The sequence below is a fragment of the Neofelis nebulosa genome, chromosome 7 (assembly GCF_028018385.1).
Source record: "Neofelis nebulosa isolate mNeoNeb1 chromosome 7, mNeoNeb1.pri, whole genome shotgun sequence".
Lineage (NCBI taxonomy): Eukaryota > Metazoa > Chordata > Mammalia > Carnivora > Felidae > Neofelis > Neofelis nebulosa.
Genome location: NC_080788.1, coordinates 5,620,781 through 5,645,664, shown reverse-complemented (window position 1 = coordinate 5,645,664; position 24,884 = coordinate 5,620,781). Strand labels below are relative to the sequence as shown.

The 24,884-nt window shown below is 41.0% G+C and overlaps 1 protein-coding gene across 4 annotated transcripts in view; it reads right to left on the bottom strand.

Annotated features, from left to right (window-relative positions):
* BLM (BLM RecQ like helicase) overlaps nucleotides 1-24,884 on the bottom strand; it is an 88,936-nt gene that overhangs the window by 52,965 nt on the left and 11,087 nt on the right. For 2 of the 4 annotated variants that reach the window (XM_058736499.1, XM_058736501.1), the window contains exons 2-5: nucleotides 7,571-7,672; nucleotides 5,694-6,394; nucleotides 4,450-4,606; nucleotides 1,482-1,603 (exon numbers count right to left, since the gene is read on the bottom strand). In XM_058736499.1, coding sequence (XP_058592482.1) covers nucleotides 1,482-1,603; nucleotides 4,450-4,606; nucleotides 5,694-6,394; nucleotides 7,571-7,668 — 1,078 coding nt within the window. In that variant the 5' untranslated portion in view covers nucleotides 7,669-7,672. Of the gene's footprint in view, nucleotides 1-1,481; nucleotides 1,604-4,449; nucleotides 4,607-5,693; nucleotides 6,395-7,570; nucleotides 7,673-18,839; nucleotides 18,966-24,884 lie in introns of those variants that run through there. The other 2 variants (XM_058736500.1, XM_058736502.1) reach the window with 2 other exon arrangements.

Sequence of the window (24,884 nt, the reverse complement as noted above, 5' to 3'; positions counted from 1 at the left end):
TTCAGAGACCAAAATAAAGAAAAAGAAATTTGGAGGAAACAGAAATAACGCACACCACCGCACACGTGCATGTACATGTGCACGCTACACACGTGCACGTATACACACAATACACATGCACACACACCACACACGTGCGTGTGACACACACACCACTATGCTCATGCGTGTGCACACACACTACACACGTGGCTGTGCACACACACCACAAGTACAGGACCCACTGGAAAAGACCAGAACAGGGGCACCTGGGTGGCTCAGTCAGTTGAGCATCCGACTCTTGATTTTGGCTCAGGTCACGAACTTACGGTTTGTGGGATCGAGCCCCGTGTCTGTCTCTGTGCTGACAGCATGGAGCCTGCTTGGGATTCTCTGTCTCCCTCGCTCTCCGCCCCTTCCCCAATTATGTGCATGCGCTCTCTCTCTCTCTCTCTCTCTCAAAAAAAAGACCAGAACAACATGTTACAGAAATACTCAGAGAATAAAACAAGTGCTCTTGGAAGACGGCTTGATTAAATGGAAAAATCCCATAGACGAGTTAAAGATAAAATTGAGTAAATCTCCCAGAAAGCAGAGAAGCAAGAAGTGGAAAATACAAATGATAACTCATGGAGGCCTACAATCCAAATTACAGAAGTTCCAGGAAGAGTGAAAGAGAAAAGAGAAAACAAATAAGAAAAGAAAAAGAAAAATTCCAAAAAACTCCAGGACAGAAGGACACAGATCTCCAGACTGACAGAGCCCCTGGGAAATAGAAATCAGGAGCAGGAAAGGAGGCTGCTGCTTTTCAAAATCTTGCAGTGCGTCTAGATTATTCGTGTTAGTTAACAGAAAATTTAAAAATGAATTAGAAACATCAAATAAACAAAGTAGTAAACTTTGCACGGACATCAAGATGCAAACCCCAGAGTACATACAAGGGAGAATCAGGAGGATGTAAGGTCTAGGAAAAAGAGTTAAAAGACCTGACAATATTTAGCCCTAAAAAAAGCAGGGGGTGGGGTAGGGAGAGAGGCTTCTAAGAACTTTAGACTTATTTCACGAGGATTAAAGTTACAGGAAGACAAATTCTGGCTCAGTATGAGAAATGATTTTCTAACAAGTAGTGTTTTCAAAACACAGTATGAATTATCTTGTGAGAACACAAGTTTCTGAGTCGTCGAAGTCGATGCTGGCTACACGGCACCCAGGGGCGGGCGGTTCTATGTGGGGGGCCCAGTCCTGTAGGGGGCCCAGTTCTGTGTGACAGCCTGGTTCTGTGTGGATGTCCAGTTCTGTGAGGAGGATTGGCTGGATCTGAGGGGCCTGGTTCTGTGTGGGGGGCCTGTTCTGTGGGGGGGGGCCCGGTTCTGTGTGGGGGCCTGGCTCTGTAAGAGCCATCTCACGCACCTCATGCTAGACAGCCACAGGTTAAAAATATAATCACGCTTTGTTTTCAAACGTAAGTAAAATACGCGCTATGTCTAAAATAATTTTTGTACCCTCATAGTCTGTGCTGGTTTCTCGATCAGGCTGCCACAGTGTCGTCTCCTTGGGTTTTGCTGAGTCCTCTGATGTGCTAGGACCATCCTTTGTGTCAGAGGCGTCAAGGTCCTTTAATATACTGCAAATTAAAAAATATAAAACCAACCATAATACAGACTTAGACCAAATGCATAATTCTTTCTGTGATGTTTTTCCACCACTGGCCGGACAATATGGAACAGAACAGAGAAACATGTTTTTTGTCTCTTCCATTCTAGAACTTCTCTGGCTGGCTTTCAAAGTCTCCCATCTTCTGGCCCCAAGAGACCTTTCAGCTCTACCTCCAAAGGTGTCCTTTCAGTAACCCCAGGTGGCATCACACAGCATCGCTCCCACTCCTCACAGAAGCCCGGCGTGGTCTGCCTCAGGGATTGTGCCTTGCTCTCCTCTCAATTTGGCAACCCCACCGTCTAATCTCTTCCGACCCAAATCACACTTTTCTTCTAGGCCCGGTCCAAGTCTTACTCTTCTGCTTCCTCTAGCACGTAGTTATTCACATTCCTCTCTTCTGAGGTTCCAAAGCATTTTTCCAGATTCTCTTGCTAGGCCAGCATGGCGAATACATTATCTGTACGTAAGATCAACTCATGCAGATTATACGAAAATTATCAACACATACAAACGTGGTCAGTCTGACTAGATACAAGAAATACCTGAAACAAAATAAATGCACACTAAATGGTGTTAGAGAGGGTACCATGGAAATACAGTGCCTTCTGGAACGTGAGAAGGCTCTGTCAAGGAGGGAGACTTGAGGAAACCTTGAATGGTGGGTAAGGGAAAGGTGACGGACCATGAGGGGAGACAATAAAGACAATTCTCTTTACTTGATATTCAGGAATCACTATACGTACCTAAAGCAGGATTTTAGAATGCAATCTTCTAAATAAATCGAACAGTGAGGAATAACTATGCTTTACACAGTCTTAAAAAATGATAATATAGGGGGTGCCTGGGGGGCTCAGTCGGTTGAGCGTCCGACTTCGGCTCAGGTCATGATCTCACGGTTCGTGAGTTCGAGCCCCGTGTCGGGCTCTGTGCTGACAGCTCAGAGCCTGGAGCCTGCTTCGGATTCTGTGCCTCCTTCTCTCTCTGCCCCTCCCCAACTTGTGCTCTGTCTCTCTATGTCTCTCAGTCAATCAATCAATAAATGTCAAAAAAAAAAGATAATATAATCAAAGGAAAGACATTCTATTTTTAGCAACGTTTTCCGGATTTTCAGCTCGTCTCACTTAGCTCTTTGGAACTTAGAGCTGTTGTACGGGCATAACTGGAGACAGAGCTCAAGAGGTGACGTGGGACCTGAAGGCAGAAGTCTGGGGGCCAGCTAAGGAGGTTTAGGCACACAGGAGATACAAAACATGTTTCTCGTCTGGTTATTTACTATCCGACCGTTCCACCTTGGAAGTTAATTCAGAAGTCACAAGCAGTGTTTTAAAACAAGATAAAATACAAAAGAAAATTTACGTGTGTACTGCCCACGGTTAGAGTACTGTCTGTGAACATTCTGTTTTGGTTTTAAAATATACACAAATATATATTTGAGGTTGCAATGGAAAACACAGAGAGAGAATCTACGCTGGGAATAACCTTGGAAATAAACATTTTCTAACTGCGAACAACCTATAACCATGGTATGACAACTCAAAAGATCACGTGGCCATTAAAAAGAATAAAGATAAAGACTACGTAGAAACATGGAAAATGTTTTTAAAATAACGTTAAGAGCAAAGCAGCAGAATAAAACATTATAGTTACATGTTGATTACAGCAATGCAAAAATCACACACACATGCAGAGAAGGATCAGAACTTAACACGGGTAAAGAGAATGTCTGGTCTGAGGGAACCGCAGCACTGCAAGTGTCCCGTTAAACAGGCTGCAGTGTCATCTGGGCCACACACACTTTTTTGATGAACAGAGGAAAGAAAGGCAGGCGTTCAACGGGAAGCGGTCTGGCCCGGGGAACAGCCTTACACTGGATCTCTGTCCATCTGCCATTAAATGTACCATCCCAGGCAACGCCTGCTCCTCCCCGGGCCTTGGCTGCTTCACTGTTCTAGGAGAATCTGGTTTAGAATCTACGCTCCATATGAACTTTTGCTCAGTTCCTCCACTTCCTATAGCTCTGTCTGAATTTCTATGGGAAGGACAAAGAGGACAGGGCAGCTCTTACAGTTGTTTAGTTTCGTCATCAAACAGTAATGACATTGTGACCTTTCCCATCTCTTCAAACATCCCAACCCACCTGTGAAAACACAAGCCCAGAGAAAGAGGTTATGCAGGCAAACACCTCCTTGTTGATGAAGGTGGGATCCTAGACGGACCTGCTCTCATTAAAATATTGATTAACAGCACAGTAAATCCTCTATCACTCAACTGGACTGTGGTCCGGATTGGGTGGGAGACAGAGGTAATGTGGACTATTAGTTTTTTAAGCTATTGACGGGCTATATGTACCATCTTTTCCCCACACTACCAATTAACCACAACCATGTCACCGATTTACTAGAATTCAGAGAATGACAAATACGATGGCCAATTCTATACTGCAAGACCAAAAAAAAGGAAAAGAAAAAGAAAAAAAGGGCATATTATTTACTAAGTCACTTTCCCAATGAGTTCATTTTATGTCATTTCAGGTCTAAGAGTTTGGAAATATAGTATTTTTAGGAATATATTCCACCTGTAAAAATCAACTCAATAAAACTGTTCGGAGGTCCTATGTAATTAAGAGCAACGGAAGTTTACAGCTTTAGAATGTCATCAATTAAATAAAATGTATAAACAGGGATTTTCTGACGCTTTCATTGAGATATAAACTGTGCAGACGCAGGATATAAATCTATACAGATGCTACCAAGCTAAAGAGGATTGTTTCAGACATCCCAGAAATAAACAACGTTTATGAACTAGCTGTTTTACCTGAGACATTTTAAAGCGGAAGAAGAGGCAGAGGTGACTTCTTCTGGAGAAGGTGGAACGAAATCTGCATCGTAATCCTCTTTGTTGAGCTCAACACACGGAGACTTCTCAACTGGATGTAATTCCGTTTCTTCTGAGATCTTCTTTTCGCTACTCTCTAAAGTAAAACCGGGGACACGGGTTACTTTCATCACTCCGGGGACGTCACTCGAGTGAGCGCTCCGGGCGAGTCACACCAGGCGAGGGCACCCTCCTTCCACACCTGGGCGCGGGGTGGGGGTGGGGGTTCTTCCTGAAGAATTACTGAGTCAACCGGGTTAAGTCCAATGAACGTGGGAATGAGGCTAAAGATCTGCTTAAGGATTTCCGCGTCTGTCTCCAGGTGAATTACGGATCCCAACTGAGCGTCGGCACTTCCGTTTTGCTCTTTCGCTCTTATTTAAGAGGGAAGTAGAACAAGTCAGTATGATAAGTGCACAAACGCAGTTGACCGTGCCGCCAAGGCATCCCAGTCGCTTGCGTCCTGCTGGATTCAGTGTTTCTCCCTCTCTCTTGACTGTGTGGGATAACGATGCCACATGGTTGCTTTCTAACTCACCTTTCACCCAATTTTCTGTCCATGAACAGCAACGCATTTGATTAGACTTTAGTTTTGCTTGCTGTCGATCATTTCTCCATCCCCTCTCAGCCGCTAGTAACCTTGATGGGATTCAGGCCTAAAAGTGTTGGTCTCGTATTTATACCTATTTCGTACGTCGGGTACTTCCACATATGGCTAATCTTAGCTGGTAGGTTCTGGACACCTAATAATTATGACAGCTACACAGAAAATGATTTGAATGTGTAAAACTTTAATAGCAGAATTACGTCATATTCTACATTAATTTTAGGTGGGAGCAAGCCATGAAGGAATTATAACAGAAAGGCTTAGTTCCACATCCCAATTCTACCACTAACTAGCCAGGAGACCATTAAGAAACCATTTAACCTCTATGGACTTTATTTTCTTCACAAGTAAAATTATAGAGCTATTTTTCGTGTTTATATAATAATATTATCAGAATAAAATCTTTTCATTTCATCTGTAGGTCCTGCCTCAAGAACGTGGCCAAAACATTGTTCAGTAAGTTCCTCCAAAGGGCCTAAGGAAAACAACTGTATCTCCTTGCTGTCGTTCCCAACGCCTGGCTTTGAATAAATTAATACAATCAACATACTAAAATGAGATAAAATATAATTTTTACCTCTTTCTTTTCCCAAGTGAGTTTTTACAGGGTGCCCATCCTGAGCATCTCCACCTAGAAGCTCTTCGGGAATAGGGTCATCGTCAATGCAAATCACGTCGTTACTTAACCATTCCGAGTAGTTGTTCTGTTCCTTAGTCACACATGCTTGCTCGCTTGCAGAGGAGGACAGAGTCACATCAGCCTTTATTGTATCTGCTTGAGAACGCTGTGCTTGAAAAAAGTTTCTCTTGCTCTTTTTCGATTTCTGAGCAGTGCTTACTCTTACCACGTGACTTTTGCACGGTGTCACAAATGCTTCTGAATTTCCAGAAATATCAAAGTCGTCCAGATCATCCCAATCATCGACAGTAACAAAAGAATCTGATGAAGAACTAAATTCTAATTTCTTGAAAGTAGCATTACTGGGTTTCTTTACCACCGATGTGTTCCGGGTATTACAAAAAACTCCCCGTGGAACCTGCGGCAAATCTGGCAATGATGGTTTTGAAAGAGCTCTCCTGGTTTGCTGTCCTGCTGGAGCATTTTTAAAGTCACTGACCCTTGTCTGCTGACTTGTGACACGAGGTGAAGGTTCACTAAAGGAAAAGGTCTCAGTAACATTAACGCTTTTATCACTTAACACAGGTGCTTTTGCTACTGATACGCTAGTGACAGATACATCGTTGGCTGAAGATATTTTCTTTTTAAAAGTGAAACCTCTGAAAAATAATTGGAAAACCGAATTAGACTGATGAGTTTTAACAAACACACCAACTATACAAAACTCTAAAATCTGTTCCTGATTTATACAGCAACTCACCTTAACTATATCACAAGTGATCAAAGAACCTGTTCCCTCTCTGGTTTTTAAATGTGTAAGGTAACTTAAATTTTATTTTGTATGAGCTGATCTTTCTTTTTTTTAAAAGTTTATATTATTTATTTTGAGAGAGAGAGAGCGAGCGAGCGAGCGAGCACGGAAGGGGCAGAGACAGGGAGAGTGAGCCAGAATCGCAAACAGGTTCCACACCGTCAGTGCAGAACCTAATGCCAGGCTTGAACTCATGAATTGTGACTTCATGACCTGAGCTGAAATCAAGAGTCAGACACTTAACCGACTGAGACACCCGGGCACCGCAGTATGCTCTGATCTTTCTAATGCAGAAGCTAATTATTCAGTTTTGAGAGTGTCGGGGCCATTCCCACTACTTTATTTCTCAGGCTGGCCATCCTCAGCCAGCAGCACCTCCAGTGGGAGGGGACAGCATCAAAGAAACAGAGAAGAAACTCATATGTGGCAACTTGTTGCCATTCTGATACAAGTTTTATGGGGAAAAGAGGCAAAACCCAAAGAGGCTCCACTGAAATCTGAAAAACAAGTAAAAGAGACAGGCAGGTATCCTGGGTGTCTGTGAGGTTTAGTGACATGAAGGTCAATGGTAACTTTAAAGCCAAGCGCCCAGAACAGTGTCTAGTCTTGGTACAGGCACAGTTAAGAAGAGAAATCAAGTATCACTACAAGCAGTTTGGAGTCTAGCTTAGAGGAGAGAACAGAACTGGAGAGCTGTCATTTCCATATAAACTGTTCTTGGAATGGATATAAAATTATATTAAAATATTAAAAATACCTGTTTGGCCAAATTTATAGGATTCACTATTCATTCATCCCACAAATATTCACTGAGCAAGCATTATGCACCAGGAACAACGCAAAGTCACTGAACAATTTAGCACCTGGTGCTGCTAAAACATGTCCTACCATTAATTTGCAAAGTAGGAGAGTCACTGGCCCTCTCAGCTTCATTTCCTGATGTGCAGTGAAAGGGTCGAAAGGGAAGAGATCTCATCTGTATGATACTGTGGGTCAGTGTCTGTACGACAGCCAAAATACTTACGAAGATTTCGGTTTTGCAAGACTTAATCCGTTATTGAGTTTTCTGGCTGAGTGGCGTTCCAGTTGCTCCTGTAGATTATTCTGGGGAATAGCAGCCATGATCCTAAACGGCGAGGAAAAGAACTATCAGCAGAGTTATATACATCGCATTAATCATAGTATTCCTTGGGGGTGGGGGTGGAGCACTGTTTCAACTGTTCCCAGATTAATTAGGGTTTTCTGGGTCAATAAATTGTTTTGACATTTTTTGCGAATGGTGAAATTTTAAATATATAATCTTTAGAGAACTCAGTGACTCATTAAAAAGGAATAACATCAGAATCGTAGGGGTCTCAGAAGATGAAGAGAGAGAAAAAGGGGTAGAAAATTTATGTGAGCAAATAATAGCGGAAGACTTTCCTAACCTGAGGAAAGATACAGACATCAAAATCCAGGAAGCACAGAGAACTCCCATTAGATTGGACAAAAACTGACCATCAACAGGCATATCATATAGTCAAATTCACAAACACTCAGGCAAGGGAAGAATCACGAAAGCAGCAAGGGGAAAAAAGTGCTTAACCTACAAGGGAAGACAGACCAGGTTCGCAGCAGACCTATCCACAGAAAATTGGCAGGCCAGAAAGGAGGGGCAGGATATATTCAATGTGCTGAATCACAAAAATATGCAGCCAAGAATTCTTTATCCAGCAAGGCTGTCATTCAAAATAGAAGGAGAGATAAAAAAGTTACCCAAACAGAAATGAAAGGAGTTCATGACCACTAAACCAGCCCTGCAAGAAATTTTAAGGGGGGACCTTCTGAGGGGAGAAAAGACAAAACAAACAAACAAACAAACAAACAAACAAAACAACAACAAAAACCCCAAAGACCAAAAGCAACAAAGACTTGAAAGGACCAGAGAACACCACCAGAAACTCCAACTCTACAGGCAACATAATGGCAATACATTCATATTTTTCAGTACTCTAAACATCAATGGTCTAAATGCTCCAATCAAAAGACACAACGTAATAGAATGGATAAGAAAACAAGATCCATCTATATGCTGTTTACAAGAGACCCATTTAGACTTAAAGACACCTTCAGATTGAAAGTAAGGGGATGGAGAACCATCTATCATGCTAATGGTCACCAAAAGAAAGCCAGAGTAGCCATACTTATATCAGACAATCTAGACTTCAAAATAAAGACTGTAACATGAGATGAAGAAGGGCATTATATCATAATTAAGGGGTCTATCCACCAAGGAGACCTAACAATTGTAAACATTTATGCTCCAAATATATAAATCAATTAATCACAAACATAAAAAAAAACTCATTGATAATAATACCATAACAGTAGGGGATTTCAACACCTGACTTACAGCAATGGACAGATGATCTAAACAGAAAATTAACAAGGAAACAACGGCTTTGAATGACACACTGGGCTGGATGGACTTAACAGATATATTCAGAACATTTCATCCTAAAGCAGTAGAATACGCATTCTTCTTGAGTGCACATGGAACATTCTCCAGAATAGATCACATACTGGGACCCAAATCAGCCCTCAACAAGTACAAAAAGATCGAGATCATACCGTGCATATTTTCAGACCATAATGTTATGAAACTTGAAATCAACCACAAGAAAAAATTTGGAAAGATAACAAATACCTGGAGACTAAAGACCATCCTACAAAAGAATGAGTGGACTAATCAAGAAGTTAAAGAGGAAATTAAAAAGTACATGGAAGCCAATGAAAATGATAACACCACAGACCCAAACCTCTGGGACGCAGCAAAGGCGGTCAGAAGAGGGAAGTATATAGCAATCCAGGCCTTCCTAAACAAGGAAGAAAGGTCTCAGATACACAACCTAACCTTACACCTTAAAGAGCTGGAAAAAAAACAGCAAATAAAACCCAAACCAGCAGAAGACAGTAAAAAATAAAGATTATAGCAGAGATCAATACTGTTGAAACCAAAAAACCAATAGAACATATCAACGAAACCAGGAGCTGGTTCCTTGAAAGAATTAACAAAATTGATAAACCCGTAGCCAGTTTGATCAAATAGAAAAAGGAAAGGACCCAATAAAATGAAGCATGAGAGAGATCACAACCTACACTGCAGAAATACAAACAATAATAATAGAATATTGTGAGCAATTATATGCCAATAAAATGGGTAATCTGGAAGAAATGGACAAATTCCTAGAAGCATATAAACTACCAAAACTGAAACAAGAAGAAATAGGAAATTTGAACAGAACCATAACCATCAAGGAAATCGAACTAGTAACCAAAAACCTCCCCAAAAACAAGAGTCCAGGGCTGGACGGCTTTCCAGGGGAATTGTACCAAATATTTAAAGAAGAGTTAACACCTATTCTCTTGAAGCTGTTCCAAAAAATAGAAATGGAAGGAAAACTTCCAAACTCATTCTATGAAGCCAACATTACCCTTGATACCAAAACCAGACAGAGACCCTAATAAAAACGAGAACCATGGACCAATTTCCCTGATGAACATGGATGCAAAAATCCTCAACAAGATATTAGCCAACCGTCTCCAACAATACATTAAAAAAAGTATTCACCACAACCAAGTGGGATTTATACCTGGGATTCAGGGCTGGTTCAATTTCCGCAAAACAATCAATGTGATTCAACACATCAATAAAAGAAAGGATAAGAACCACATGATTCTCTCAATAGATGCAGAGAAAGCATTTGACAAAATACAGCATCCTTTCTTGATAAAAACCCTCAAGAAAGCAGGGAGAGAAGGATCATACCTCAAGATCATAAAAGCCATATATGAAAGACCCAGTGCTAATATCATCCTCAACGGGGAAAAACAGAGAGCTTTCCCCCTAAGGTCAGGAACAACACAGGGATGCCCACTCTCACCACTGTTATTCAACACAGTATTGGAAGTCTGAGCCTCAGCAATCAGACAACACAGAGGAATAAAAGGCATCCAAATTGGCCAGGAGGAAGTCAAACTTTCACTCTTCGCAGATGACATGATACTGTACATGGAAAACCCAAGAGATTCCACCAAAAAACTTCTAGAATTGATCCATGAATTCAGCAAAGTCGCAGGATATAAAATCAACGCACAGAAATTGGTTGCATTTCTATATACCGATAATGAAGCAGCAGAAAGAGAAATCAAGGACTTGATCCCATTGACAGTTGAACCAAAAACCATAAAATACCTAGGAATAAACCTAACCAAAGAGGTGAAAAATCCATACAATGAAAACTATAGAAAGCTTATGAAAGAAATTGAAGACACACAAAAAAATGGAAAAATATTCCATGCTCATGGATTGGAAAAACCAACTGTTAAAATGTCCATACTGCCCAAAGCAATCTACATATTCAATGCAATCCCTATCAAATAACACCAGCATTCTTCACAGAGCTAGGACAAACAATCATAAACTGTGTATGGAACCAGAAAAGACCCCAAATAGCCAAAGCAATCTTGAAAAGGAAAACCAAAGCTGGAGGCATCACAATCCTGGACTTCAAGCTATATTACAAAGCTGTAATCATCAAGACAGTATGGTACTGGCACAAAAACAGACACTCAGATCAATGGACCAGAACAGAGAACCCAGAAATGGACCCACAAACATATGGCCAACTAATCTTTGACAAAGCAGGAAAGAATAGCCAATGTAATAAAGACAGCCTCTTCAGCAAGCGGTGCTGGGAAAACTGGACAGCGACATGCAGAAGAATGAACCTGGACCACTTTCTTACACCAGACACAAAATAAACTCAAAATGGATGAAAGACCTAAACATAAGACAGGAGGCCATCAAAATCCTAGAGGAGAAAGCAGGCAAAAACCTCTTTGATCTTGGCCACAGCAACTTCTTACTCAAGATGTCTCCGGAGGCAAGGAAAACAAAAGCAAAAATGAACTACTGGGACCTCATCAAAATAAAAAGCTTCTGCACAGCGAAGGAAACAATCAGCAAAACTAAAAGGCAACCTACAGAATGGGAGAAGATATTTGCAAATGACATATCAGATAAAGGATAGTATACAAAATCTATAAAGAACTTACCAGGGGCGCCTGCGTGGCTCAGTCAGTTAAGCGTCCAATTTTGGCTCAGGTCATGATCTCCCTGTTTGTGAGTTTAATCCCCATGTCAGGCTCTGTGCAGACAGCTCAGAGCCTGGAGCCTGCTTCAATTCTGTGTCTCTCCCTCTCTTTCTCTGCTTCTCCTCCCCCCTCTCAAAAATAAACGTTAAAAAATTTTTTCAAAGAACTTATCAAACTCAACACCCCAAAAACAAATAATCCAGTGAAGAAATGGGCAAAAGACATGAATAGACACTTCTCCAAAGAAGACATGCAGATGGCCAACCGACACATGAAAAAATGCTCCACATGACTCATCATCAGGGAAATACAAATCAAAACCACAATGAGATAGCACCTCACACCTGTCAGAATGGCTCACATGAACAACTCAGGCAACAACAGACGTTGGCGAGGATGCGGAGAAAGAGGATTCCTTTTGTACTGCTGGTGGGAATGCAAACTGGTGCAGCCACTCTGCAAAACTGTATGGAGATTCCTCAAAAAATTAAATGTCCCTGACAGATGAATGGATAAAGATGTGGTGTGTATACACACACACACACACACACACACACACACACACACACACAATGGAGTATTACTCGGCAATCAAAAAGAATGAAATCTTGCCATTTGCAACTACATGGATGGAACTGGAGGGTATTATGGTAAGCAAAATTAGTCAGGGAAAGACAAATATCATATGACTTTGCTCATATGAGGACTTTAAGATACAAAACAGATGAACATAAGGGAAGGGAAACAAAAAGAATATAAAAACAGGGAGGGGGACAAAACATAAGAGACTCAAATATAGAGAACAAACTGAGGGGGTGCTTGAGGGGTTGTGGGAGAGGGGATGGGCTAAATGGGTAAGGGGCATTAGGGAATCTACTCCTGAAATCATTGTTGCACTATATGCTAACTAACTTGGATATAAATTAAAAAATCAATTAATTAATGTAAAAAAACCAGGATCAATGAAATAGAATAGAAAGTCATTAAACCAAAATATCCTACTTTGAGAGGAGGGATAAAACGTCCTCAGAGACTTAATGAAAGATATTGGAAATATGAAGTTGGATATTCAGTTATAAAAAAGAAGAACTAATTGTTTTAAAAAATAAAGTAGTTGCTACAAAGCTGTCAGTGGATGAGCTGAGTAGCATGTTAATTAGCTGGATCAGGCCTAGGAAATCTGTAGTCCTGTTACATAATGGTCAGAAGACACAGCAAAGAGGAGGAAGTGGATAGGAGAGATTATGCAAGGATGTCACAATGTACATTTGGTCTCATAAGAATGACATGAGGAATTAAACAGATGGAACGTACTTGAAGACAAAATAAATAAAAAAAATGTATAATCTTTAACTCACTGAAGGCTTAGTTAAATAGCAAAATGACCTGGACTCCCCCAATGCTAAAATAAGCACAAAAGACATCAGAGAAGAGATTATTTGGAAACGGTCTGGAGGAAAACCGGACGCGGCTTGGGCCTGCGGAGCAAGCAGAAGCTGCCCGGGGAGGGCGGTGTGAGAAACTGAAGAAGGCACCCTGAAAACCCAAAGGACAGATGAATGCAGTTCTCGGCCCGAGGGGAAAATCGGGAAAAGAAGAAAGGGATCACCGACGAGAACGACGGTTTGCCAGCAAGAGGCCAGACTTCAACATTATCAAGTCTCAGCCTGAAAGAGTACTCTTTACCAAGCAGATTTACATCCCTCGTGTGACAAGCGTGAAATCGCTGAACGACAGCACAGGGTAACGCACGGCCTCAGCGACCCGAAAGTTCCTGGGGCTGAAGGAAGACGGGAGAGCTGAAATCTAGGCTTAAAAATTCTCATTCCAGGGCACCTGGGTGGCTCAGTCAGTTAAGCATCCAACTCTTGATTTTGGTTCAGGTCATGATCTAACGGTTCACGAGTTCAAGCCCTGCATCCGGCTCTGAGCTGACAGTCCGAAGACTGCTTGGGATTCTCTCTCTGCCTCTTCCCCCAAATAAATAAACATTAAAAGAAAAGTCTCACTCGAGCTGATAGTTACAATCCCTCTCCCATTCCATCTTTATCAGAAACCTACTTTCATTTAATGCCATGTAACTGAGGAGGAAGGGTTAACAACACTAGATGATACTCACGGAAATATGACGCTCTGCATAAATCACAATCCACTCACTGATCATTAAAATAAACTACGTTTAACAACTGTTTCACTTGGTTTTTTTTTTAAGTCTACTTATTTATTTTAGTAATCTCTACATCCAATGTAGGGCTCAAAACTCGTGACCTCAAGAGCAACATGACTCCTCTGACTGAACCAGCCACCCCTGTTTTCCCTTATTTTCATTTTTTCAAAAAATGTTTATTGATCTTTGAGAGAGAGAGACAGAGAGGAGAGCACACATGCACGCAAGTGAGCGGGGGAGGAACAGAGGGAGGGAGAATCACAAGCAGGCTCCATGCTCAGCGTGGAGCCTGACTCAGGGCTTGATCTCACGAACCTGAGATCGTGACCTGAACCAAAATCAAGAGTCAGATGCTTCACTGACTGAGACACAGGTGCCCCTAAAATGATGTATTTGAATCCTGTCATCCCTCCTTTTTCATTATCTTGAATATTTCTATCAAGAGAAGCCTTCTCTAATCTACTATTTTGTTACCTAGTATACTACAGTTCACGTGGGAAAGACAGGATGTTAGAGTCTTGCCTTTATTAATTTTCAAAATAATGACTTGATTTTCTAACAACCTTCAATTATGCTCAATTATCTTTCATTATTATTATAAACTCATAGGTTAAACATATTTAGTGTATTTTATTTTTTTTTTAAGTTTATCTTTTGAGATAGAGAGGGCACACATACTCACACACAAATGGGGGAGGGGCAGAGAGAGAGGGTGAGACAGAATCCCAAGCAGGCTCCACACGGCCAGCACAGAGCCTGACTCGAACTCACAAACCATGAGATCATGACCTGAACCAAAACCAAGAATCAGATGTTTAATTGACGGTGCCACCCATGTGCTCCCGCTTTAGGCATATTTTAGTCCAATACACTTATCGTCCTTATTGATTCTCCAATTGTTTCATGTTTGGCCAGCGGGAGCCTCTTTAGTCTTTTTGACGTAACCTTGAGAGTCCTTGCTAAAGTAGTCCTAAAATAGTCTTTGCGAGCTCCCTCACTATCTGGAATGAAAAGATATCCCAGGCTAATCTTCTGCATTTTTTGCTCCAGACTTAGAATCAGCCATTTCCCCAAAGGGCCCTGATTTCTTTTTTCGTGGTGTATATATACATATTTTTAGTTTATTTGAGAGACAGAGAGAGCGCCAGACAGAGAATCCGAAGCAGGCTCCGCACTGTCAGGGCGAGCCCAATGTGGGGCTTGAACTTGTGTAACTGTGAAATCATGAGCTGAAACAAAGAGTCAGACGCTTAACTGACTGGGTCACCCAGGCACCCCTCGTAGAGAATATGTTAAGACCACAGTCTCTGTGTGTCCAAAGGCACCTTCCCATTTCGGTACCTTCTTTTTTTTTTTTAAATGTAAGTTCTGTGCCCATTGTGGGGCTCAAACTCATGACCCCGAGATCAAGAGTCACATGCTCCTCTGACTGAGCCAGCCAGGCATCCTGGCACCTCCCCATTTTGCATCTAGTTTAAAAGGCTTAGTATTTTGCTTAAATATGCCCTCTCCAAGGTCCGTCCAACGTGGAAGTCTTTCACAGTCTAAATGAGAAAGACTGAAGTCACACTGCTGCCTCTCAGAATTTCAACCTCAGCAACTGATGTGGGGGGCAGAGGCACACAGGCCTCCAGCCTTAAGACACTAAGAACAAAATGGTCCATAGTATCAGTTACTTAACCTTGTCCTATATTCCTTCTAAGCTTTTATAGTTTCTATCGCATCCTTCTATGAATTTTCCATGTCTTACTTATTTTTGGATCAAAACCAGCCATGGTATTCTTTTTTTTTTTAATTTTTTAAAATGTTTTTATTTATTTTTGAGACAGAGAGAGGCAGAGCATGAGCAGGGGAGGGGCAGAGAGAGTGGGAGACACAGAATCGGAAGCAGGCTCCAGGCCCTGAGCTGTCAGCACAGAGCCCAACGTGGGACTCGAGCTCACGGACCGTGAGGTCATGACCCAAGCTGAAGTCGGATGCTCAACCGACTGAGCCCCCCAGGTGCTCCAAAACCAGCCATGGTCTTCTAATAGAGATTTCTAACATTACTCCGCAGCATGATGATATGTGTATACAGCCATCTCGATAGTACGAATTTTGATGAGATATTTCATAACTGTAGTGATAACATTATGGATTTATAGTTGGCACGCAGGCAGCCTTAACCCTGGGCTATTCTCTACTTCTAGTTTTTTTTTATTTTTTTATTTTTATTTTATTTTTTTTTTTATTTATTTTTGGGACAGAGAGAGACAGAGCATGAACGGGGGAGGGGCAGAGAGAGAGGGAGACACAGAATCGGAAACAGGCTCCAGGCTCCGAGCCATCAGCCCAGAGCCCGACGCGGGGCTCGAACTCACGGACCGCGAGATCGTGACCTGGCTGAAGTCGGACGCTTAACCGACTGCGCCACCCAGGCGCCCCTCTACTTCTAGTTTTTTAATGGTTTATTATTTATTTCTCTTGAGAGAGCGAGCGCACGTGTGCGCATGCAAGTACAAGTGGAGGAGGAGCAGAGAGAGAATCCCAAGCAGTAAGAGAGAATCCCGGGATGTAAGCACAGAGCTGGACGCGGGGCTCGATCCCACGAACCTAAGCCAAAATCAAGAGTCGGACACTCGACTGACTAAGCCACCCAGGGGCCCCTACTTTTAAGCTACATGACTCTGGTTATTGCTACAGGGTAGCAACCTTTAGCCAGGGACATACTCCAAAGCATGGTAGCAAGTACACAATTTTCTACTCCAAATCCTTCAGTGAGAACACTTTGAAGACGGAGAACGGTGAGAAGCACAAAGGGGTCTCCTTTGTACACTCCATTAAAACATCGTTAAGTTGTCTGACACGCACAAAATGATTTACCAACAACAGCAAGTATCGGTGGTATAAAATGAAAGGAGGAGAATAAACTGAAACTAGAGACCAGTGAAAGGCTCTACAATACTGAAGGAGAGGAACAAAGCAACGAGCCCAGAAAACTTTAAAGTAAATCTCCGAATTAGACCGCCACAGGAATCACAAGTATAATTTGGAAAATGATCACAATTTTCTCTTACTTAAGGGGGAAGTTATCCTTAAGCCGTTGCAATAACCAAAACACTAATTCAACAGTGCAAAAAAATTTACCGAATGAAACATAATAAACCAGAAGACCATATCCATGCACAGACAGAATAAATAAATCAGTGAAAAGAAGGAAGAGGATGATAACAATCCAGTGCTGGGATACAAAACATACACCCAGCAAATGAGACTTAAAGTCTTTTGAATTAAAAGAAACCAATGGCAAAGAATAAAGGATTGAGAGTCCCATCTGAACAGTGTCTTGAATAAACAAAAATAGTTTAGGCCAGAAACTGAAAGGGCCTTTATTTAACAAACAGGTCATGATACTAAGAAGTAGTCTAAGGACATGAAACTGCAAGGAACATTTTTATTTAAAAGATTTTATTATTATCGTTTTTTAAGTACGCTTTACCTCCAATGTGGAGCTCAAACTCATGACCCCGAGATCAAGAGCTGCACATTCTACTGACTGAGCCATCCAGGCGCCTCCACAAGGAAAATTTTTTTAAAAAATTCTACAAGTAGCTTAGAAAAAAAGTATCACATTTGTAGTAATAAACAGAATTACTTCTGACTATTTGAGGGACACGGCATTTATAAGATCCTCAGCATACAAGACCCAAGCAACTTTCATTCACATGTGACAGGAGAAATACCTTTTTGGTTTGAACATTGTAAGACTGAAGCCTTACCTTCAAAACTGGCTGTTAAGAAACGTACAAATAGCAACACTGATTTTAAAAACAAAAGCTTAGGTAGATGGAAGCGGGCAGCAGATTCTGCGCCCCGGCCTCACCAGGAAGCTACTAACATCTCTGTGGATTTGAAGCAGAATTTCCTAAGAACCCTTAACGGATGGAGGGGCGCCTGGGTGGCTCAGTCGGTTAAACATCCGACTTCAGCTCAGGTCACGATCTCACAGTCCGTGAGTTCGAGCCCCGCGTCAGGCTCTGGGCTGATGGCTCAGAGCCTGGAGCCTGCTTCCAATTCTGTGTCTCCCTCTCTCTCTGTCCCAAAAATAAATAAACGTTAAAAAAAAAAATTTTTTTAAAGAACCCTTAACGGATGGAGAAGAGAAAACTGACGATGTCCTTTAAGGCCCTGACATCACGTGCCAAGCTGCTATCTTTGGACGGTCGTGGACTTACGCTAACATCTGGAACAATAAAAGCCTCTTTGCGTGGCCCAGGACAGTCTGCTGCGCGGGAGGCTAATGAAGTCAATTTCGGAGGGATCCCTCCATCGGCGCTATCAAAAGTACATGCGGATCTCACCTACACGGTTCGCTACACTCACAGCTCCAACAGAGACGCCTGAACTCTCCCCACCCCTGAAATTGCACTGCAACTGCTGGTGGCCACGAACTTCCTCGGTTGTTAAATAAAAGAAATTATAATAAACTGTTAACTTTTTTCAGCATTTAAAAACCAACAAAAACAAAAATGTAAGAAGTTAGTGGAAGGAGCACATGATCTGAGTTAACCAGGTCCGTCAGACAACGTCCTAGTAACACTAGCAGGAAAAGCATTGTTATTGCGACATGCAGTTATTACAACAAAAGGTTAAAAAGAGACTGCAGGAAAACAGCAAGACATAGGACAAAGGAAGCAAAGTTCTCTTTCTTTCTTTTTTTAAAGGCAGAATTCCTCTTCTTTCAAATAAATGAGACTATTGCTCATTTTGGGATCAAAATAGACTATTGCTATTTTGGGATCTATCAAAATCCGTACTACCTTTTCTCTAGGTCAAGTCTTCCTTTTATTCTTTTTGTTGTCTTGAGATGGCTATTTCAGGACCGGGGGACAGACGGCCAAAAAGACTGCTCTTAAGAAATTCAGCGCCAACTAACATTCAGGTATGTCTTGCACTGCTTCCTGTCTTCCGCTAGAAGTGGAGGTTTCGGGGGTGAGCTCCATGTGGTTACTGTTCAAAGGCTAAGCTACCTTCTAGGGCAAGAGCGGGAGCCAATCATAACCTTATGAACCTCAAGGTCACCTCGATGGGGCACCAGGGGAAAGTAACACCTCTCTCTTGTAATCAAATCAAACATCAAGCAAACACAATTTCTAGACAGAGAGAGACTTTTGACTAGGATCTTATAAAAGTGGGTTTTCTTCCATTTATTGCCATACATAGTTTCTTCTGGGAAGAGGCATAGCTCTGTATGACTTACCTAAGAAAAGCAGAGCTGTCAAAACTTGTAATCCCACTGTATCCCGCAAGAAGCAAAATTTATTAATTACTGGGTATCAGGTGGTTGCTGGGTCCATTTGCCCAAAGATCTTCTGTATCACTGTTTTTATTACACGGGTTTTTAATGGTCTCTCTTTTTAAAATCAATAGTAAAAATGTATTTAAATTAACGATATATCATTTTAACAGTTTAATCAATAAAAATCAGTGTGATCAGGGGCGCCTGGGTGGCTCAGTCAGGTAAGCACCTGACTTTGGCGGTTTTGAGTTTGAGCCCCACATTGGGCTCCCTGCTGTCAGCACACAGCCTGCTTCAGGTCCCCTATCTCCCTTTCTCTCTGCCCCTCTCCTGCGTGCGAGCACACATGCCCACTCTCTCTCTCAAAAATAAACAGAAAAAAATTTTTTTTTCAATCAGTATGATCAGATCAACAGATTTTAAAAATACCTATTGGGGTAAAACATACATGCAGTAAAGTGCACTGATCTTAAACATCTCAATATGGTTTTACTTATATATTTGCCTATAAAAGCAACACTCAAATCACAGTACAGAACATTTCTAACACAATATGCTTTCTTGTTCCTTCTCCCAGTTAATATATGCCAGATGTAACCACTATCTGACTGTATCACCAATGATTAGCTTTGCCTAATTCACATATAGAGAATCATACAGTATGTACTATTAGTACATTTTTGAAAAGCCATTTGATAAAACTCAAACCACTTCTGAGACATTAAAACACAGAATTAAAGTTAAAGTCAAAGGGGACCTGGGTGGCTCAGTCAGTTAAGCATCCAACTCGATCTCAGCTCAGGTCTTGATCTCAGGGTTGTGAGTTCAAGCTGCACATTGGGCTCTGTGCTGGGCATGAAGCCCACTTAAAAAAAAAAAAAAAAAAAAAGAAGTTAAAATTGAGACCCACTGTATTATCTTGTATTTTACAATAGGGGTGAATCCATGAAAAAATAGGGGCAAAAAACAAGGCTGTTCTCCTATTTTCACTCTCATAGTGGACATTTTTGCCAATTCAAAATTATTCAAAAAGGAAATACTAGAAAAGAATAGATGAAAATATCATTACATGCAGACAATATGATTATATACCAACACAATCCAAAGAAAATCAGTCATAACAATAGATAATTAAAACTTCAGCAAAATGGTTAAATAAAAGATAAATATAAATCCACAGAAGTCAGATGCATTCTCATGTAGTGGTAATAACTAACCCGAAAATACAATTTTTAAAAAAGCATTCAGTTAACAATAGCAATGAGAAGTATTAAACTACCAATTAATCTAGCAAAAGACATATATCTTCATGATATAAAGAAAATGACCAAATATTACTGGGAGAAAAAAAGAAAAATTTAGAAAAATAGAGAAATATTTCATGTTCTTCAATGAAAAGGTTTAAACATCATTAAGATAACAATTTTTCATAAATTAATTCGTGAGTTTAACAAAATTCCAATTAAAACACCACAGAATACTTCACAAAACTCAACAAAAATGCTTCTAAAGTTCATCTGACAAAAGCACAAGACAAGAATATTAAGTAACACTGGGGTTGTAACTAGCATTAGAAATACAATCATATTAAATGTAACAGTCATTTAAATGTCATGGTACTCATCTTTAGAAAAGAAAAATAAGGGTGCCCGGGTGGCTTAGTTGGCTAAGTGTCCAACTCTTCGTTTTGGCTCAGGTGATCTCAGGGTTCATGGGATCAAGCCCCAGGTCGGGCTCTGCGCTGAGGGTGTGGAGCCTGCTTGAGATTCTCTCTCCCCCTCTCTCTCTGTCCCTCCCCCACATGCTCTCCTTCTCTCCCCCCTCTTCTCAAAATAAACTTAAAAAAAAAAAAAAGAAATACAGGAAAATCTAGTCTCTAAAACATGTTTAATGCGTGATGAAAGAAACACAACAAAACAGGGAAAGTATTCAGTATTTAACAAGTGTTACTGGGATGTTCAGTAAGCAATAGACTCTAGATCTGGAGCTGGCAAACTATGACTCACGGGCCAAATCTGGCCTGCAGCCGGTTTTTGTAAAAAACATTTTAGTGAAACACAACCATGCTTATTTGTTCACATACTACCTATGGCTGCTTTAGCGCCACAGCTGGGTAGTTATCACAAAAGACTATCTGGTCTGCAAAGCCTAAAATATTTGCTACCTGGCCCTTTATAAAAGAAGTTTGAGAGTTGCTCTAGATTATTGTTGAGGAAAAAAAGGACTTATTAAATACATCAAATCTCTGATAAGAAGTTAAAAAAATTATCAGGCCAAAATGTAAACGAAAGCGAGCAATCAGAGAGTTACGGAAAGCCCTGAAATTGCTTTTATCCTAAGACGGTTGTCTAATTCCGAGAATCGAGACATCAGTTTTGACAGCCTTGGAGTGAAAAGATGGACAAAGTCCGAGTTGAGGCCTAACCAGGGTGGGAAATGTTCTGCTATAAAACCAGCACCCCAAAGGGGTAAAGTAAAATTAAATGCCATTTCTATCGCTGGTATCTGTAAGTGAAGGAAAGTCACCAGTTGTTGAAGGACTGAGAGGGAGAGACCCTGAACCCACAAGCCCGAGAATATTTTCAAATCAATTTTTACACCTGAATAATTTTTTAAAACTTTGAGTCATGAATTTAGAGTAAAGCAATCCTAATGCCAAAGCATCCTAAAGCAAAGCAGAAACAAATGCAAAAATGTCTCCGGAAGAATGTACCTTTACCTTAGGCCTTAAGTAATTCCCACAAATAATTTTTCAAGACAATATGTAGCAAACACAGACAAAAAACAGCCAAGCACACAAGGAAACGAGGCACCAGGAAGAAGAATTAGTTGTACTAAGAAAGCCAAACAGTATTGGGCATAAAAGTATATAAAGCAATTAAACTTACTGTGCTTAGAAAAATCAAAGACAAGCTTGGAATTATCTGCAGTAACCAGAAAACTATAAAAATGACCTTGCCAAGAGAACTTCTAAAAATGAAAAGTGCAATAACCAAAAAGAAGAATTCAGTGAATGGATTTACCAGCACGTTACACACAACTGAAGGGGTACTTAGAAAACGGGAGGGAAAATCAGAAGAACGTGTCCAGGATCTGTCTCCAGGGATTTCTCACATTCCTACATGGTCCAAGTCTTTTGAGCAAAGGACATGTTAAGTCTTTGGCAGCTAGAGACGGCATATCCCTCCAGAGAGATCTAGAGTCATATCTCCCCAGCGACATCCCACAGTAACAATGACAAAGCCCTCTCCTTCCTCTCCCTGGAGACATTTCCTTACATTTCAGGGTAATAAACCTTGAGGCACCTTCCCCATCCCATCTGGGAGAGATGCGCCCACATCCTAGGGTAAGGAGCAATCTCTCTGGAGGGAGGATGTGCAGGTGTGCCAGCAACCCTTAAATGCTCAGAGTCTCTAAGTTTTGGTGTTCCTTTTGCTGGGATGCGCTGGACTGTATGCACCAGTATCATCTAGCCCCTATCACCTCACCTTGTGGGATTTAGGGCGCGGGGAACTGATGCAAGATATCGCGGGCTGTTGTTGCTGTAATAAACCATCTGTGTCTCCGGTCTTGTGTTCTGTCAGTACATACATAAATGTGAACGTATGTGTGTATAAAAAAAACTGTAGCAGGCTAGCTTGCTAGTTTAAAAGTAGGGCAAAATCTAAGATCCCTCACAGTAAGTTGTCGACTTAACAAATGCGTACACACAGAGAGAGAAAGAAAACAGGTGGATGTGGGCCTGGGTGGCTCAGTCAGTTGAGCGTCCGACTCTTGATTTCGGCTCAGGTGATGACCTCACACTTTGTCGGACTCTGTGCCGACAGGGCAAGGCCTGCTTGGGATTCTCTCTCTCCTCTCTCTGCCCCTCCATCACTCACTTTCTCTCTCAAAAATAAGCAAGCAAACAAACTTAAAGGAAAGAAAAAAGAGGTGGAAAATACGAGAAGTAAGAAGACATGAAGGTACGGTAAGAAAGTATTACAGAAATCTAAACAGAAATCTAGTTCCAGAAAGAGAGGAGAAACCGGGTCAGAATTAATACCTGAAAAGATAACAGCTGGGGTGTTTCCATAATGAAAGACAAATCTTCAGATTCAAGAAAGCAAACAAATTCTGAGCAGGATAGATAAAAAGAAACCCACACCGAAATACATCATTGTGCAACATTTGGATAGAAAATTGATTTCTCTTCAAAAATGAAAATCAGAAGACGGCAGAATGTTATTTTCAACGTGCTGATAGAAAATAACCTAGAACTCTTTTCCCAGCAAAAACGTCCTTCAAAAATTGAGACTGAATTGTATACTTTAAAAGGATGAATCTTGTGATATATGAATTACATCCCAATAAAGCTGTTACTTTTAAAACTGCCTGTAACAAAAGCAACAGATAGTAAGTGATGGTGAGGATGCAGAGAAACTGGAATCTTCATACGCTGTTGTTGAGCATATAAAATGGTGCAGCTGCGTTGGAAAAGTCTGGCAGCACTTTCAAAGATTAAACACAGAGTAACCAGCCATTTCACTCCTCGACATATACTCAAAAGAACTGAAAATACATATTCAATACTGATAAATGCTACGATAATGACGAACCTTGAAGTACTAGCCGAGTGAAAGAAGCCAGACACAAAAAACCACACATGGTACGATTCTATGTATATGAAATGTCCGAAATAAGCACATCTGTATAAAGAAAGTGGATTAGTAACTACCTGGGGGGAGGAGGGGGAGGGTGGTGGTGAGCAGATTGGGGGGTGACAGCAAGGGGTGTGGAGGTCCTCTTTGGGCTGATGGCAATGTTCTAAAATCAACCGTGACGATGGCTGCACAAATCTAGGAATATAATAAGAGCCACTGAGTTGTACTCTTTAAATGGGTTAATTTCGGACTACGTGAATTACAAGTCAAACTTGTTATTAAAACAAAATCAAGATGAAATAAAAACATTTTCAAATAATCAAAACCAAGTCTGCCACCAGTGAGTCTCATTAAATGAGATTCTGAAGGATGTATTTAATATTTAAGGTAGTTGAAAAGTGAGCCTAGATGTAAGTTCTCAGATGACGACGGCTGGACTGAAAGAATCAAGGAGGTGGTGAAACATGTGGCTAACTCTAAACAAACTTTGACTGCACAAAGCAACAGGGCTAAAAAACCAAAGAGTTACAATACCCGAAGGTAATGACACATAAGTGAGGTAAAGAGATTTAATATGCTCCAAGGCCTCTGTGTTATGAGGGGTGGGAGGTGCTGATTAATTGCCGACTTGAGAGGACAGATACGCACGCTGTGCTTTCTAGGTAACCACTGAAGTATAAAAACAGAGCATGCACCTTAAAATCTAGAAGGGAAAAATGAAATGATCTAAAAAAAAAACTCACTTAAAAGGAAGCTATTAAAAAGGAAAGAAAGGGAAAAAAAATACAAAGTACAAAAGAAGGTAGTAGTAGGTTTAAGTCAAAATATCTGTTGATTACAATAAATATAAACTGAACAATTACTTTGGCTAAAAAGTTTATCAATCCGAACTTAAAAAATGAGATCTAACTACTGTATTTGCTGTTTGTTAGAAACATGTCCAAAACACTGGGTTGTACAGAGAGGTTAAAAGTAAAAAGATAAGGAGCATCTGGGTGGCTCAATCGATTGAGGGTCCAACTTCGGATCAGGTCATGATCTCATAGTTTGTGGATTCGAGCCCCACTTCAGGCTCTGAGCTGATAGCTCAGAGCCTGGAGCCTGCTTCGGATTC